Below are 14,891 nucleotides of genomic sequence, written 5' to 3'. Positions count from 1 at the left end.
TTTCATTGCAGCTGTATTATACCAGGGTGTAGTAATCAAGCACCTATCCCTAGAAGTGGACCAGCATATCAAACACTTTGAGTGCATGCATTCTGTGTGCTGGATCAGTATACTAGTATGCAGCCTGTGTGGCCAAATCCTCATACATGAAACCATAGTGGCCACTAAATGTTTATGCAGTACAAATTTGGTGTGTCATCATGCAGGCTTGGCTACCTTCCCAGAATGGCCGTGAGGCTCCCGAAAATCGGGTCCACCTCCTGGCCCCCCGGGAAGGTGGGCAAGTCTCCAGTTTGCCGCCCATTGTCCCTGCACCCCCTTCCCCGCTGGCTCTATTACCGCAACTAGCGGGTCCGCGGAGAGGGGGCAGGGCTAAAATGACATAGTAGCTTGCATCATTTAGGCCCCACCCCCTCTTCGAGAGCATGTTTTTGTGGCATGGGGAAGAGCCAAGTGAAGTCACCCTTGTTCCCACCGTGTCTGACTGGTTTCCTCTCTGGGCTTCTCCCGGAGAGGTGAAAAGAAAAGTAGGCAATTATGTCATAGTGGAAAACACTTTCCATGCACTGTTTTTTAAATACCCCTTTTTTCACACCACCATTTTACCGAAGGTTTAGAGGAGGACACTTGACCCTTAACTATCTAATGTGCGCCCCTCCCCCCCCCCCCACCCGCATTATGCCCACTCGCATTATGCCTGCCCGCCCCGTACCAGTCCTGCCGCATCTGCGGTCACGGTCCCGTCTCTCCCGGCACCGGCTCCTGCTGCTATAATGTAAAGTGACACTTAGAAAATGGCTGCCCCCATATTGCAGACAGTTTTTAAGGATGCTAGAGGAGGCCGCCGACTCCTAGCATCCTCAAAAACTGTCTGCAGTATGGGGGCAGCCATTTTTTAAGTGTCAGTTTTCATTATAGCAGCAGGAGCCCGGCACCGGGAGAGATGGGACCGTGACGGCAGGCCAGGTACCGGCAGACAGCAGCTGGTAACTAGCCCCGCAACCCCCCCCGACGCCCACACTTTCTCTGCACCTCCCCGCCACCGCGGGGGCTGCGGAGCTATAGTTACGCCACTGCCCCTAGCAGTTCCCAGCATTTGAGCTGAGACAACTCTTTGTGGCCTTCTGTCAGGCACTGTTGCCTCTGCCCTCCCCATGTCTCCCTGTAGCTTGATTGGTCTGCCCAAACTTTTTATATAAACATCAGAGAGATTCTCCAGACACTGGAGCAAGTCCAGGTATGAAAGGTATTGCTCTGAGAGAAAACACACTGGCACCTTGCACGTAATATAGGCTCCTGAAAATGTGTTTTATATAAATATTTATCTTGTCTGTAGTTCTCTACAGCTTTTGGGGAAACATTTTGTATTAGACAGCTCTCCTCATGTTTCAAAATAAATGACTTTCCCAAGATTATCTTCTTTTCGTACAGTATCTGCATAATCTTGTGATTTAGATTGTGATGCACCTTGCAGCTACTTTATTTCGGGGTCTAGCAACAACAAAGTGTCTAATAATTCTGGTATATAACGTCTTGTAAACTGTTATCAAGATCTATGCGCACGATCGGTGGTCTAGTCTAGTTTCTAGCTGTCATACACACCTGATGAAAATCATGGTTATAAATACTTTTGCTCCAGATCAAGGGTGGGATTCTCTAATCTAAATATGAGGTAAAAACCCCGTTATCGCATTTTGATATGCAGCAACACCCGCACAGTATGTTGTCAGCAAAAGCTTGCAATACCCCATAGAAGCCCTCAACGGACCCCCGCCGCCTTGTGCCAGCCCGCCCCCTCACCTGTGTCCGGGCAGCACAGCGCTGTGCTGCCCAGAGCTGTGTCCTCCTTCTCCCTGCACTGAAAATCCTCTTCCAGGTGCGGGGAGGAGGAGGAAAGCCCGCCCACCCACAGCAGCAGCAAAATAGCTGGGTAAGGGATGGAGGGGGGAGCCGCCGGGACCTGATGCGCATCACTGGCTCACCGCAAAGGACAGCTCTTAACGTAAGAGCTGTCCCTTGCCATAATTATCCCATATGTTACAGCACATGCGGTAATTATGTCGGCGGTAGCCGGCGATGTACGGGGGGGGGGGGGGATGTTAGAGCATCCATTCCCAAGTGCTTTGTTGCACATCTGGTGCACAATATATAGGACACATTGCTATGAGTTATATTTATCTCCTTCCTTCAAATATATATGCACATTGGTCAGTATTCCGACCCCACAGTGATGGAGTTCCATCCCTACCAGTTCCCCTATTTGTTTGCAGTTTGTATTTTTTCCCCACTCTTGTGTTGGTAATGTCCAGTTTGTCTTGTTTCCTACCGCACACAAAAGGCTCAATCTATATATATATATATATATATATATATATATATATATATATATATATATATATATATATATATATATAAAAGGTTAATCTGTCCTCTCTAGTTTGAGTGGTATGATGGGGGCCAGGGCTGTGCTTCTGCTTATACATGTACATTTTGTAAAGGGCAGGCACCAGCACTGGTTTTGCCTATCACATTAACCATATGCAATTTGATTTGGTCCATGACCACCAACCCAGGGCACCCAGTTTGGGAACCAATGGTCTAGTGTGTTTTTGGCTCCCCTTGTTTTGCTATACATCTACAGTGAGCAGTGATGGTTCGTACCTCATGGCAGGAGGGGAGCTGCCTCTAGCCGCGATACAGGCTTCCCCGCCGCTGCTCCTCCTGGTCTCCGCCACAGGCACTGCATCCCCGGCGCCTGTACTATTACAGCCTGGGGCTCTTCCCATACAGTACCACTGGATTTGCACATTTCTTTTTGTAGCCCCATAGGGCTGTGTACAAAAATCAGTGAGTGCTGGATGAGATTGGCAGTTGACCCCTAATAAAGGGCGTACCCATAGTTTATAGACCAGGATGAACAAAACAGCTGCTTTTAGAAACAGATTTGTGTTGATCTTGCATCCTAATTTTCATGGGCGCGTTCTTTTAAAGGTGCTTTTCGTTTCCCCCAATGTCAATATGCGACTTAACCAAGAAAAACATACCTACAGTATTCTGCTGCGTTATAATGAACGTATTTGGTGGTCATAAAACTACAGCAATAAAGAGGACTGTGACAACTAGGCATCATCATTTCTCCCCGGGTGGTGCTGGCGTTACCAAGCCATTAAGTGTACTAATGCCAACTTATTAAAACATGGAAATACATATTTAGTGGGTAATAGAGTTATGTCATAAGCCATGTGATGTGATAAAGTTTCAGGTTTTAGGTCCCGGATATTTTAGCAAAAATCATTTTTGTTGCCAGATTTAATTTTTTATTATTATTCACGCTAAATAAATCTGTCAATCAATCTACCTACAAGTGTAATAGATGTAGGTAGTTCACTGCTTCGCAAGCCATATATAGCTGCCCGTATGAATTCACCCCCCCCCCCCCCCCCCCCCCGCTACTTGGCAAATTTCCCTACAACAATGCGAATAGATGTTTTGCATAAACATCTATCCACAGGCTTGTGTGCAGGCCTGAAATCATTTGATTGTTGCTGACCATCGAATGATTTCTGTAGCGCTAGCAAATCAAATCAGAGACTGACTTAGCTTAGCGGCGCCATGCCCCGAGAACAGGGCGGGCAGCTGACATCTGGTGACATCAGCCGTCCACCTCCTGAAGGCAGGTGGCCACTCCCGTTCGGCAGTGGAACCCAGCGCTTTCATGGGTATACTTGCTGCCCCCGCCTCCTGTTCATCTCGAAGACTATGCAAGTCTCCGAGGATGCCCGCAGTGAAGACCTGGACATGCGCATAAACAATTATGCGCATGCGCAGGCTGTCAACATTGGTCCCCATTGCGAATTTGCAATGGAGCGACCAGACCAGTATGACCCCCCCCTTCCCCCCTAGTCTCACCTGCAGATATTTGTATACCCCGCAAAAAAATTTTGTAAGGGAACCTTTGCACCAACCAAAGATGAAAATAAAATATAGCACATGTTACTTTGACAGGGAAGAGGGCCCCTCTCAGTTCAGGGCCCCATAACAGCTGCACTAACTACACTTATTGTTCACCCAAACTATACTGAATCATTCATAACATTTGTAGGCTCCTTAGCATAAGCAGTTTGCTAAGTACAGTATTGGGAGGTCCACCCACAGATGAATTGCATGCAACTCTGAATAAGGCCCCATGTGTTTAATGACTTTTTGTACAGCACACAAGGCAGCTCTAGGGAACAGTGTAACAGGAGGCTAAGGACTGGGAACCCTTATACTTTAACACACACTAACTTGGCATCATACAACATATTTTGTAGGATCAGTAATGTGTCCTCCAGCTACTCTTCTTGTAGGGGTTAGCAAATACTGTAGAGTACTGTAGATTTGAATGCCCAAGTCTGGTTGGGATTTTAATGATAAATTATTTGCAATGCAGATGCGAAGAGCGACTGAGCTGCTCCAAGAGGTGTATCAAAATATGCATACAACTGATAGCATTAATGGAATTAGGACACATACTCGATGAAGCATTTCTTAACGTTTCAGTTTAATATATAAACTGTCATCAGGGATGAGCATCACTATCACCATACATCAACCTGAAATGTTGGAACATGCTTCATTGAAAATGTATTTGTAGTCAACGAGTGCAGCCAGTTGGAAGTTTGATTATTTTTGTTTATGTACCTTTTTGAAAGCTACCACGAGTCAAGTGTGTCTTTAAGGAAAGTGCCGCACTATGGCCCTTATTCTGATTGATTCAGACTGCTCCATGTGCAGTCGGATGGCCGATGTTTGGTGTGTGCACAGAGGCGTATGTGCGAATGCCTCGCACGTCCGAACACGGCGTGAGGTCCGTGCAGAAAACGATTGGCCGGAACCATCTGAGCAGGGGGTGGAGAGGGGCGTGAAGGGCTGTTTGGGCTCATTACCATATGCGTACCCCCCCGCGTTTCATGGGCGTTCTAATGAAAACGCTGGGCGTACGTATGGTAATGCAGCCGTGATGCACGTGTGGGGGGTGGACAGCTGACATAGGCGGATGTCAGCTGCCCGCCCATATCCCTGCTTTCATACGGAGGAATGTCCAAGTGATCTGCAGCACTCGGTGCTGCGTGACCGCTCGGTCCATCATTCAATGGTCGGCGACCATCGGATTATGGGGGAGGTTCCCACAGATGGAGGAGGTGTTCACATGAAACATCCACTCGCGGTCCGTTCTTTCGGCATCTTACCGCATTCGGACGTTGTGAGCGATCCGTACAATAAACGGGGCTAAGAACACTCGGTTCCTGTTCGAAATACGCATACGTCCGAATCAACTAGAGTAAGGACCAATATGCGGAAAATATTTTTTTTTAAATGAATGCTTCATTCAAATAATCCGATGGACAGTGGTTGTGTATTGTTTGATAAATATACCTATTATCCAAAATGTGGTAAGTTCGGTATGATTCAGGAGAGAGGCCAAACAGTTTTCTTTGCCAGCTATTTACAGACTACAGGAACCGATGCCAGCTATTTACAGTTCAGGAAACGATGGTCTGTTTGCATCACAGATGATTAATTTTGTGTTGTACCCAGAAACCTGGTCTTTTTAATATTAAACATGAGCAGAGTTTATAAAAGCGGAACCAAAGCGGAGAACCAGACTGGGCACACTATTGTCATTGTCAGTCTGCCAGACCTATGGTACAGTCTTTCAGATATATTGCAAGTGATTGTTTTGCAAGAAATCAATTTTCTTTCCCATCATGAAACAGTGCATTAAGCAAAACTGCGATGCGAGATTCCTGCCTAAAGGTGTGCGTTTCCTGTGGTTACTTGGGCTGCTAATTTGTGTACTGTTGGGTGAGTGCCAGTGGTGTCTCGGCTGCTAATATTTAATATTCAGGGCTGCTAGTTTGTTCAGATGGATTACAGTAACTTCATGTTGATTGAGAAGAATCTGCTCTTGTGTTTTTTTCTGAACTCACTCATGTCATTATTTATGCTGTCTGTGAGTGCGAGAATGGTATAAAGTGGGTATTCAGGCGCTTATTACCCACTCATGTGCCTTTAACTGGGATCAGCAAATATATAACATTGCCTTTACTGTGTTCTATCTATCTTTGAACTTACTGGAACCCACCCTCCCCTCCAGTGAAACGCGTGGTCTGGCGGCTTTACGCCACTCATGACAAACTCATTTATTCATCTTCGCTTAAACATGCACACCCTGTACCTATTATTTACACCTTAGAGCCTCTTAAGGTTGTCACTACTCACTGGCTTCCTTATAAACCCCTATTCTGCAATATGTACCTGCTGGCTCCCATCCAGGCCTATGGGATAGCGGGAGTGTGCAATCGCACACTCCCCACTATACCGCAACATCCTTGCTGCAAACATACAAAAAAGATATACAGGGGTGGGGTCCTGTATATCTAATGCCGTGTATTTCCATACACATTAGAAGGCCAGAGACCCCTTCTGCGCCTGGTGGTAGCACCCACGCCCACCTGTCCTATATATTGGTTTTAATTAGGTTCCTGACATTTCTTAGACTGCATGCAGAGCAAGGTGAGACCTGCACAAATGTTTAATGGATTATCAGATGGGGGGTGCATTTCTGGGTTGTGGGCCCCCCTGGACTGGTGTGGCTGTTTGGCCTCAGGAGCAACACAAATTAACACTTATTTTCATATTCCCTTTCATCCCTATTGTGTGTTTTATTTCAATGTAATTCATTTCTAACCTTTACCTCTCACTACTTTAACTCTCTTTTTTTACCTCTCACTTACTTACCCCTGCTATTTTTAGCAGCCTCTCTCACTAACCTATCCTCACTTTGTACCACTATATATTTCTTTCAGTCTTGTGTTGCCCTGGGGTCACTCGGCTGCACCGTTTTGGGGTGCCCTGTGCCCTAGATTTGTACCCCCCAAAATGTTAGGGACTTGCCCGACTAACGAGGTCACCTGGACGCGGTGGGCAAGCCGTTACTTATGGCCATAAATAAGAACCTCGCTAAAAATGCAAAATTTTATTGCAAAATTTTTAATTGGGAGTTTGATTTGTGCACCTGCACCTTTGACTTTGTATGCAGTTATACAAAAAAGATACATACTGTACAAAAGTGATTATCCCCATGCAAGAGAAAAGGTTTGCTCCTGCAGCAGACACATTTGTGAAGGCATAAAATGTTTTAGATCATATTGGCGTGTTTGGGTTTGACGATTGCAAGGAGAACATCTGGCCAATCCCCCACACAAGGTTTAGTTGTTGAGCTCCAACTCCACCCCTTTTAGGGCACGCCCACCGGCCCCACCCCCTTCTTCCTCGAGAAAAAAAAATAGGCAACCTCAAAATTGCCCCTATTTCCACAGGACAGACTCATTTTTTGTGACTGTCCTTCTTCCCACCCGGGCCAGCAGTGTCCTGCTGCGCGTAGGGGATTTAGAAGTCCCCACTATCACAGCAGTAAATAGACACTGTCTTAGCGCCCTCGCCATGCCCTCCAGCAGCAAAAGTGGGGCATGACTTCTCGATTGCGGACATTTTCGTGAAGCCCATGCCCCTTGTCACGCCCTTTTTCAGGAATGCGTGCGATGGGACCGCGAGGGTGTCCTGATCCTCAATACTTGAAAGTTGGGAGGTATGATTTATCTACTGTTAAGGGGCATACACACAGGACAATCTGACTAGATCGTTTATGTGAGGTAAGCACCAGGACGACCCGCTCACGATGCACGATGTGAGCGGGTCGTTAGGGTTTCTTCCGACCCGCTCACGATGACGTGGGGGGCAAGACCCGCTCACGATGTGCACCGTGAGCGGGTCCGATCCGATGGCGACCCGCACCCAGGAGTATGGCCATTTCCAGATCTGAATAACGACCGACCCGCGGGACGGCGCATCGGATCAGTATCGGTCCACACCAGGACAGAAAACGGCCCAATCACCACACAATCTACATCCAATCGGTCGGAATTGGATCTAGATTGATGGGATCGGACCCTTGTCGTCCTGTTGTGTACCCAGCATAAGAGATGGAGCACTGATCGCTCTGTGTGTATAGCCCCGGGCGACAGCAATGTGTGGTTACGTGTGTTGCGACCGGCCGCTGGGAAAGCCAGTGCTTGCACATCACTTAGCAAAAGAGCTGTGTCACCCTGTGTGTATGAGGCTTTAGTGTTTTGTGTTTCCTTTTCTATAACCTGTTGATGTTTTCATTTATTTTATTATCAGCATATAAATAGATTGCCCTCTAATATATATATATATATATATATATATAGAAGTAAAAATCAATTGTGGCATATGACAACCCAGGCTAATGCGCGTCCTGAATTCTTACCCGCTGAAGGCTACAGCTTGCACATACAGTGCACATTGTGGGGTCATTGAGTCTGATGATGCCCAGTATATCATTTTAAAGGCCGACTAGATTTGCAAGTCTGTTGTAGCAATAACATTTGGGGATCTAATTCTCAGTAGAAGCCGCCAATTAAAAATTTTAATGAAGCTGGATGTTCTCTTTCATGGTGGCAGCATGGCCAAAACTAAAACCTCAACGGACCTCACTATCTGTACGGAGATGGGAAATTCAAAATGCCAAATGAATACATACGGAGAGTGGGCTTGTAACGGAGCGTATTGGTAATCATATTACTGCTAGAATTCCTTCTAATACAAAAATGTGGGGGCCAGTGTCTATCCAAATTATTATTTGAATGAATAAATTAGTTTTTAAAGCAGTAACACACAGTATTCCTCATCCCTGGATAACAGACAAAGGGGGGTATTCAAACCTTACCAATCAAAAAAAGGCCAATGATTTGCCTATCAGTGTTAAATCAGGGGCATTTTCATCATTTGTAATAACATTTTTCGCCAATACTGTTTCACTTTTTGGGGGGGAATCGGCATGGGTGAAAAAAGCCGCACATTCACTAAAACCATGTGAATTGGCGGCAAATTCACCGATCCGCGCAGTTTTCCCCAATGCTGAATACCTAGGTATAAAATCAGGATCGGGTTTGAAACGGGCGAGTCGAATGCACTGCAAAAACGGGCAAAAAGTGCTGATTTTTTGCATGGCCAGAAATTTGGCCAGGATTGAATTACCCTCGTATAGACAGTAGGCAGGCACAACTTGTACGACTCAGCGTTTTACAAAAGACTCCGCAGAATAACTGCATTGAATTCAAATCATAATTTGCATATTTAAAATTAATCCTCCGGAATGGACCTCAATGATACATGTGATCTTTGTTTCAGGTTTCTGAAGCTATAACTCCCTTATTGTTCAGATAAAGAAAAATAAGTGCTATTGTCTGGAAGGTCTGGCTCTTGTAATCCCTGGACTCTGAGTTGTGTAGAGGTGGAGGAAGCGATATCATTCATTATATTGCCCAATGTGTACACCTTAAACTAATGCATGATGCCAGCTGCTGTGGGTTGTTATCGACCCACTCTCCTGTCTGTGCATGTACAGATGAGGGAACACAATGTAAATAAGGGCCATTCTGCCCAGTGCTATAGCACTAACATACTATGCATAGTTTTATGTTTGGGAACAGACATTGGCGACTATTCAATGTTCCGATACCGCGAAAAAACGTCCGTTTCTAATTCGTATTCCATCTACTCAAAGTTTTCCTTTTTTTTTAACGATTTTCAGAAACAATCTGAAAATTGCAAAAGACGCGGATCTGCGAATCCACGTCTTTTTCCGTGGAAACGGGCGCTGATTCAAAAAATGTTGTGGCTGTTTCATCAAATTCAGATTAGGCTTTTCAAAAAGCCGGATCTTTAAATGCGAATCCCGGCCGTTTTCCTGGCAAAAACAGCTGCCATTAAATAGTGAAATCCCCTTATTTCCCAAAATTGGAAATAAGGGGAAACATTGAATACCCCCCTTTGTGGCATAATAGATTGCCAGTTGCAGACGAAGGTGTGCGTAGTCGGCTCAACAAACCAGGCCTAATTGATTACCGCACCGTGCCCGAAACATTGCAAGGGGGCGAGGTACATTAATATGGTGTCCATGCCGACATAGACACACAAAAAAAAAAACATGAATCCTCGTGTCGACCTTTTTCATGTCAACAGATTGCTTGTGTCAACATTTTGACAGTCGATCAATATTGTTCGACCTGTTGACTCACCCTAATTACTGCGGACCATAGGACCCATACTTTTACACATGACCCCAGGTAATAAAGAAAAAAGTTTCTAACAGAGAGGTATAAAGAGGTTACTCACTAGAGTAGAGTATATCGTTTAATAGGATATTGATACATGTGGATTTTGTGCTATCTATTGTGTGATGTGCTGGTCCGGCAAGATTACAATTGGAAAATTGGCTAGATAATCCAGTCACACAGTGGGCTCAAAAACTTTGTATTAGTAAGAAACCGTTTGTGCCAATTTTGTTTTTGCTCATGATACAAACCATAGTACCTTGCAGCTCTGATTGGCTGAGTTGATTCAGCCAATCATAGATGTGACTTATTGTCAAAATACAATAGAAGGGCATAAGGTCATCAATGTAATTAAGTTGCAAATGTTTTTCTGTTTATTTTTTATTTTATTTTTTGCAACGCTTTGAAGTAATGTTTAAAAAAAAAAAAACCTGACTTAGTAGCCGATATCCTTTACATCTCAATCTGGTTAATAGCTTCCTTTTAATTTCAATCAACCTTTGAATACAAGTGTATTTTGGAAAGTAGGTGCATTTTCATTGACTTAGGCTTTGTTTTGCTTGCTAATTTATTGCAGGAAAGTAACAGGCGCTGGAAGGAAAGCACATTAACTTTCTGTCGTTTGCAGGGCTAAGGACGACTCTGCAACCTTCAAGGTATGCGAGGGCCCTCAGGAAATGATCCCATCGCTAAAGCAGTGCACAAGCTGGCTGCAAGCCTACTTCTGCGAGCCACGGCTGATAGAGGAACTTCCCATCCCAGCTTTTCACCATCCGCTCTTTGACAAAGGTATATACCGTACATTGTTGTATATGTGTTGTCTTTTTGATGTTATGTTACTGTTGTACCACAATTGAATATCAGTTTCAGAACATTTCACCCTACTCCGCAACAAGCTGGTTAGTTTTATGCTACTAGCACAGACAAGTGCTTATTGTGATGTGGTTACAAGGGTCTTGTTAACCCCTATCTGTTCCAAGAACTTGTATTGGTTTTGGCATGAGTTGTAATAATTCTTGGCTCCGGACTCTGAAATGACGCAGCTTAAGTTTTGTTTTCAGCTGGACAGAAAAAAGTTGGACAGTTCTGATTGAGCAGAGGAACGTCAATGGATCTATTGTTCTCGGTTGTTCTCATTTCTTAAAGTGACCTTTCCATACACACTTTGTAGACCAGGGGTAGCCAACTCCAGGCCTTGAGAGCTACCAACAGTTAACGTTTTCCAGGTCTCCTCACAGAATCACAAGTGAAGTAATTAGCTCCACCTGTGGATCTTTTAAAATGTGTCACTGAGTAATGAGTGCCTGCGAGGTGAGCTGGAAAACGTGAACTGTTGGTAGCTCTCGAGGACTGGAGTTGGCTATCCCTGGTGTAGACCAGCAGTTGGCCATCTAAGTATTCTACTTTGCTTCCCTGCCACAGTGCTGACATGCCGCTGAGGTCTGCGTTAAACAGACCTCAGCGTTGTGTCAGCGCGGTGGGGGGGCAGTGGTCCAGATAAAGAGGCAGGTCGCATTGAACAGTTTATAAAATGGGCAGGGCGAGGCTCCCTGCAAAACATCCTTAGCAGGAACACTATATATACCGTTTGGTGGTCTATAGTGGTCTGTTTACCAATAAACACAAATAAAATAGACAACTTTTAGTATTTATTAAAATGTATTCTTCTTAAAATGTTGATTAGACAACATAATTCAGAACTTCTTCACCTTGGTATCATCAGTGTCGAAGACAAATCAGATGAACCAACATGTTTCGTCTCCTGGGAGATTTCATCTGGGTGCAACTTAATTTAAAATCAGCGGATAATAGATTTCTAGTAATGGGCGTAGGCTCTATTTCAGATATGGTAAATCACACAGATTTGTAGACCTTTATATGATATAAAGGGGATAATGATTTCTATTAATGGTCATGGTCTCTATTTCAGATGTGATGAATCGTCCAGATTCATATACAATCTGTCCTCTCCGGTCAATAACAATGATATAAATCCTATTAGTTCAAGAGCAATAGTATCAAAGTTGTGTAGTCGGATTAGACCCAAACCTAGTAGTACTCACTGGAACAGCATATATAGATACATTTGTAGTTGTAGTTTAGCTACTCCTAATTCTGTAGCTCTCCAGCTTGGAGCCTACTGATTACAACAATCACTCTAATAAATTTCTGACATAGGGTCTAATTCGGAGAGAAGCCCATGTTTATGTATATCCCTAATGTCTTCTTATCTGCAAATTTGTAGGATCCACACTAGGCATGTGCAGTACTGGGGAGTTGCAGGCTTACTGGTCTACCCATTTAGACTTAAGCCGGGTACGCTCTAGGCCAGGGGTCCTCAAACTATTTTGCTCTGGGACCCCATCAGACAATAAAAATAATGACAGGACCACGGCAAGTTACTGCAGAAGGTCCTCACATGACATGTGTAGTCAGCAGACAGCACATACATGGCAGCATTGTGGAGGCACTGAGTGATAGGGTGAGTCTAATATACCATAACCTATCACATCACATGTGTAGTCAGCAGACAGCACATACATGGCAGCATTGTGGGGGCACAAAATGATGGGAGGAGTCTAATATACCATAACCCATCACATCACATGTGTAGTCAGCAGACAGCACGTACATGGCAGCATTGTGGAGGCACAAAATGATGGGAGGAGTCTAATATACCATAACCCATCACATCACATGTGTAGTCAGCAGACAGCACATACATGGCAGCATTGTGGAGGCACAAAATGATGGGAGGAGTCTAATATACCATAACCCATCACATCACATGTGTAGTCAGCAGACAGCACGTACATGGCAGCATTGTGGAGGCACAAAATGATGGGAGGAGTCTAATATACCATAACCCATCACATCACATGTGTAGTCAGCAGACAGCACATACATGGCAGCATTGTGGAGGCACAAAATGATGGGAGGAGTCTAATATACCATAACCCATCACATCACATGTGTAGTCAGCAGACAGCACGTACATGGCAGCATTGTGGAGGCACAAAATGATGGGAGGAGTCTAATATACCATAACCCATCACATCACATGTGTAGTCAGCAGACAGCACATACATGGCAGCATTGTGGAGGCACAAAATGATGGGAGGAGTCTAAAATTACAGACAATAAAACATATTTTTCAGACTCCTTAAATCACTGACTGAGATTAGAAAAGTCATCAGCCTAATGGTCAGCAACATGGAGTCGCGACCCCATGCTGAGCAGGTCGGGACCCACTTTGGGGTCAGGACCCACAGTTTGAGAACCGCTGCACTAGGCAATATGTTGCCCAATCCAACAGATCAATCCGGCATATCATGCAAAGCTAACAGCCTGTATGCACTATCATTCATTCCCGCATGCTAACGTCAGGGTCGTCCCATCAGCTGTGCTGCGCAGCCAAAAGGACGACTCGGCAGCATGCAGTCCTGCGCCATAGTGTGTACAAATGACCAATGTACATTTCCATCAGTCATCCTGTTGGACTGGATCTGGGATCTTCTATTGTGTACCCAGCGTTAGACTCACCAACATGGCCTATGAGTGATGTGAAAAAATGCTGATACTCTAATGCGCAGTGATTCAATACAGTTTGCAAACCACATCTACTGTGTTACATACTGTGTAACTTACGCCCATAACATAAGGCAGTCCTTGTAGCTCTGCTTCCCCATGCAATCAGCAAACATTGCAGCACTGCCAACACCGGCAGTCACCCCTTCATGTATACGGCAAAGACAGAGGTGGAACTACCATTAGTGCAGCAGGTGCAGTGCACCTGTCACCCACTGTTTTCCCTGCCACACTCTGCCTCCCTCTGTCACCCTCTACCTCTCATTGTCACCCACTGCCATGTTGCATATTGTGAACTTGGGGGGGGATGAGGGCCCAAATTATTTTTGCACCTGGGCTGACCACCCACATGTTCCGCCACTGGGCAAAAATATAATAGTCCTGTATGTTCTATAGACCATTTCCCTGGCTAGATAAATATTATAAGGCGTTTACAGTATATTTTCTGTTACATTGCAACCAGGAATAGTCGCAAAACTTTGCTTCTTGATTCCACGCTTACAAAACTTCTATAATGATGTCAAATCCTTTCCTGCATATTATTATGTACAGGAAATCTGCACTCTGTGCATTGCGCACATGTTCCGTTTGTTTGGCTGCTGCTCCTTCTGTAGACGTTTAAAAGTAAGTGTTAAACATCAGAAACTACTTTAGTTCTCGATGTATTAATGACATTTCTAGCGGCTCAATAACTGTTAATATTGCTGGAATTTCTTAAGTTTTGCTGTCAAATCTATCTTCTGAGAACGGAGAACACGGCGCGGCAGACAAATTGCCTTGTCGGTTCCACGCTTGTGGTGAGCGCGTTGCTGTGGTCAGCACACTGCCCTTTGTTTGCATCTCCCAGCCAGGATAATGATTTCTAAAGTCTGTCTGAAAAGCCATTTATCTGCATCCGCAAAGCATCACCCACGTGCTGATGTCTTTCTAATGTTCCCCACCGTGCACAGAGGAATCGCTGCTAATGCTTATACAGATGAAAGTGTCCAAGCACTGAAGGGGTCTATCTGTGTGTGCGATGTACAGGTACCTCATATTTTACCGGTGTCTTATGGAAAAGGGTCTATAAAATGAATGGTGGTTATTAAACTTCTATAGACTTTTCTACAAGTCATTTAG

At 44.8% G+C, this 14,891-nt stretch overlaps 1 protein-coding gene across 2 annotated transcripts in view; it reads left to right on the top strand.

The window, feature by feature from the left end:
* MGMT (O-6-methylguanine-DNA methyltransferase) overlaps window positions 1-14,891 on the top strand; it is a 360,027-nt gene that overhangs the window by 239,616 nt on the left and 105,520 nt on the right. For both annotated transcript variants that reach the window (XM_083149507.1, XM_083149506.1), the window contains exon 3: window positions 10,813-10,973. In XM_083149507.1, coding sequence (XP_083005633.1) covers window positions 10,813-10,973 — 161 coding nt within the window. The remainder of the gene's footprint in view (window positions 1-10,812; window positions 10,974-14,891) is intronic.

Source organism: Crinia signifera, chromosome 6 (genome assembly GCF_055691185.1).
Source record: "Crinia signifera chromosome 6, ASM5569118v1, whole genome shotgun sequence".
NCBI classification, from domain to species: domain Eukaryota; kingdom Metazoa; phylum Chordata; class Amphibia; order Anura; family Myobatrachidae; genus Crinia; species Crinia signifera.
The sequence above is the reverse complement of the archived record's forward strand: the minus strand, read 5'-3'. Positions and strand labels throughout refer to the sequence as shown.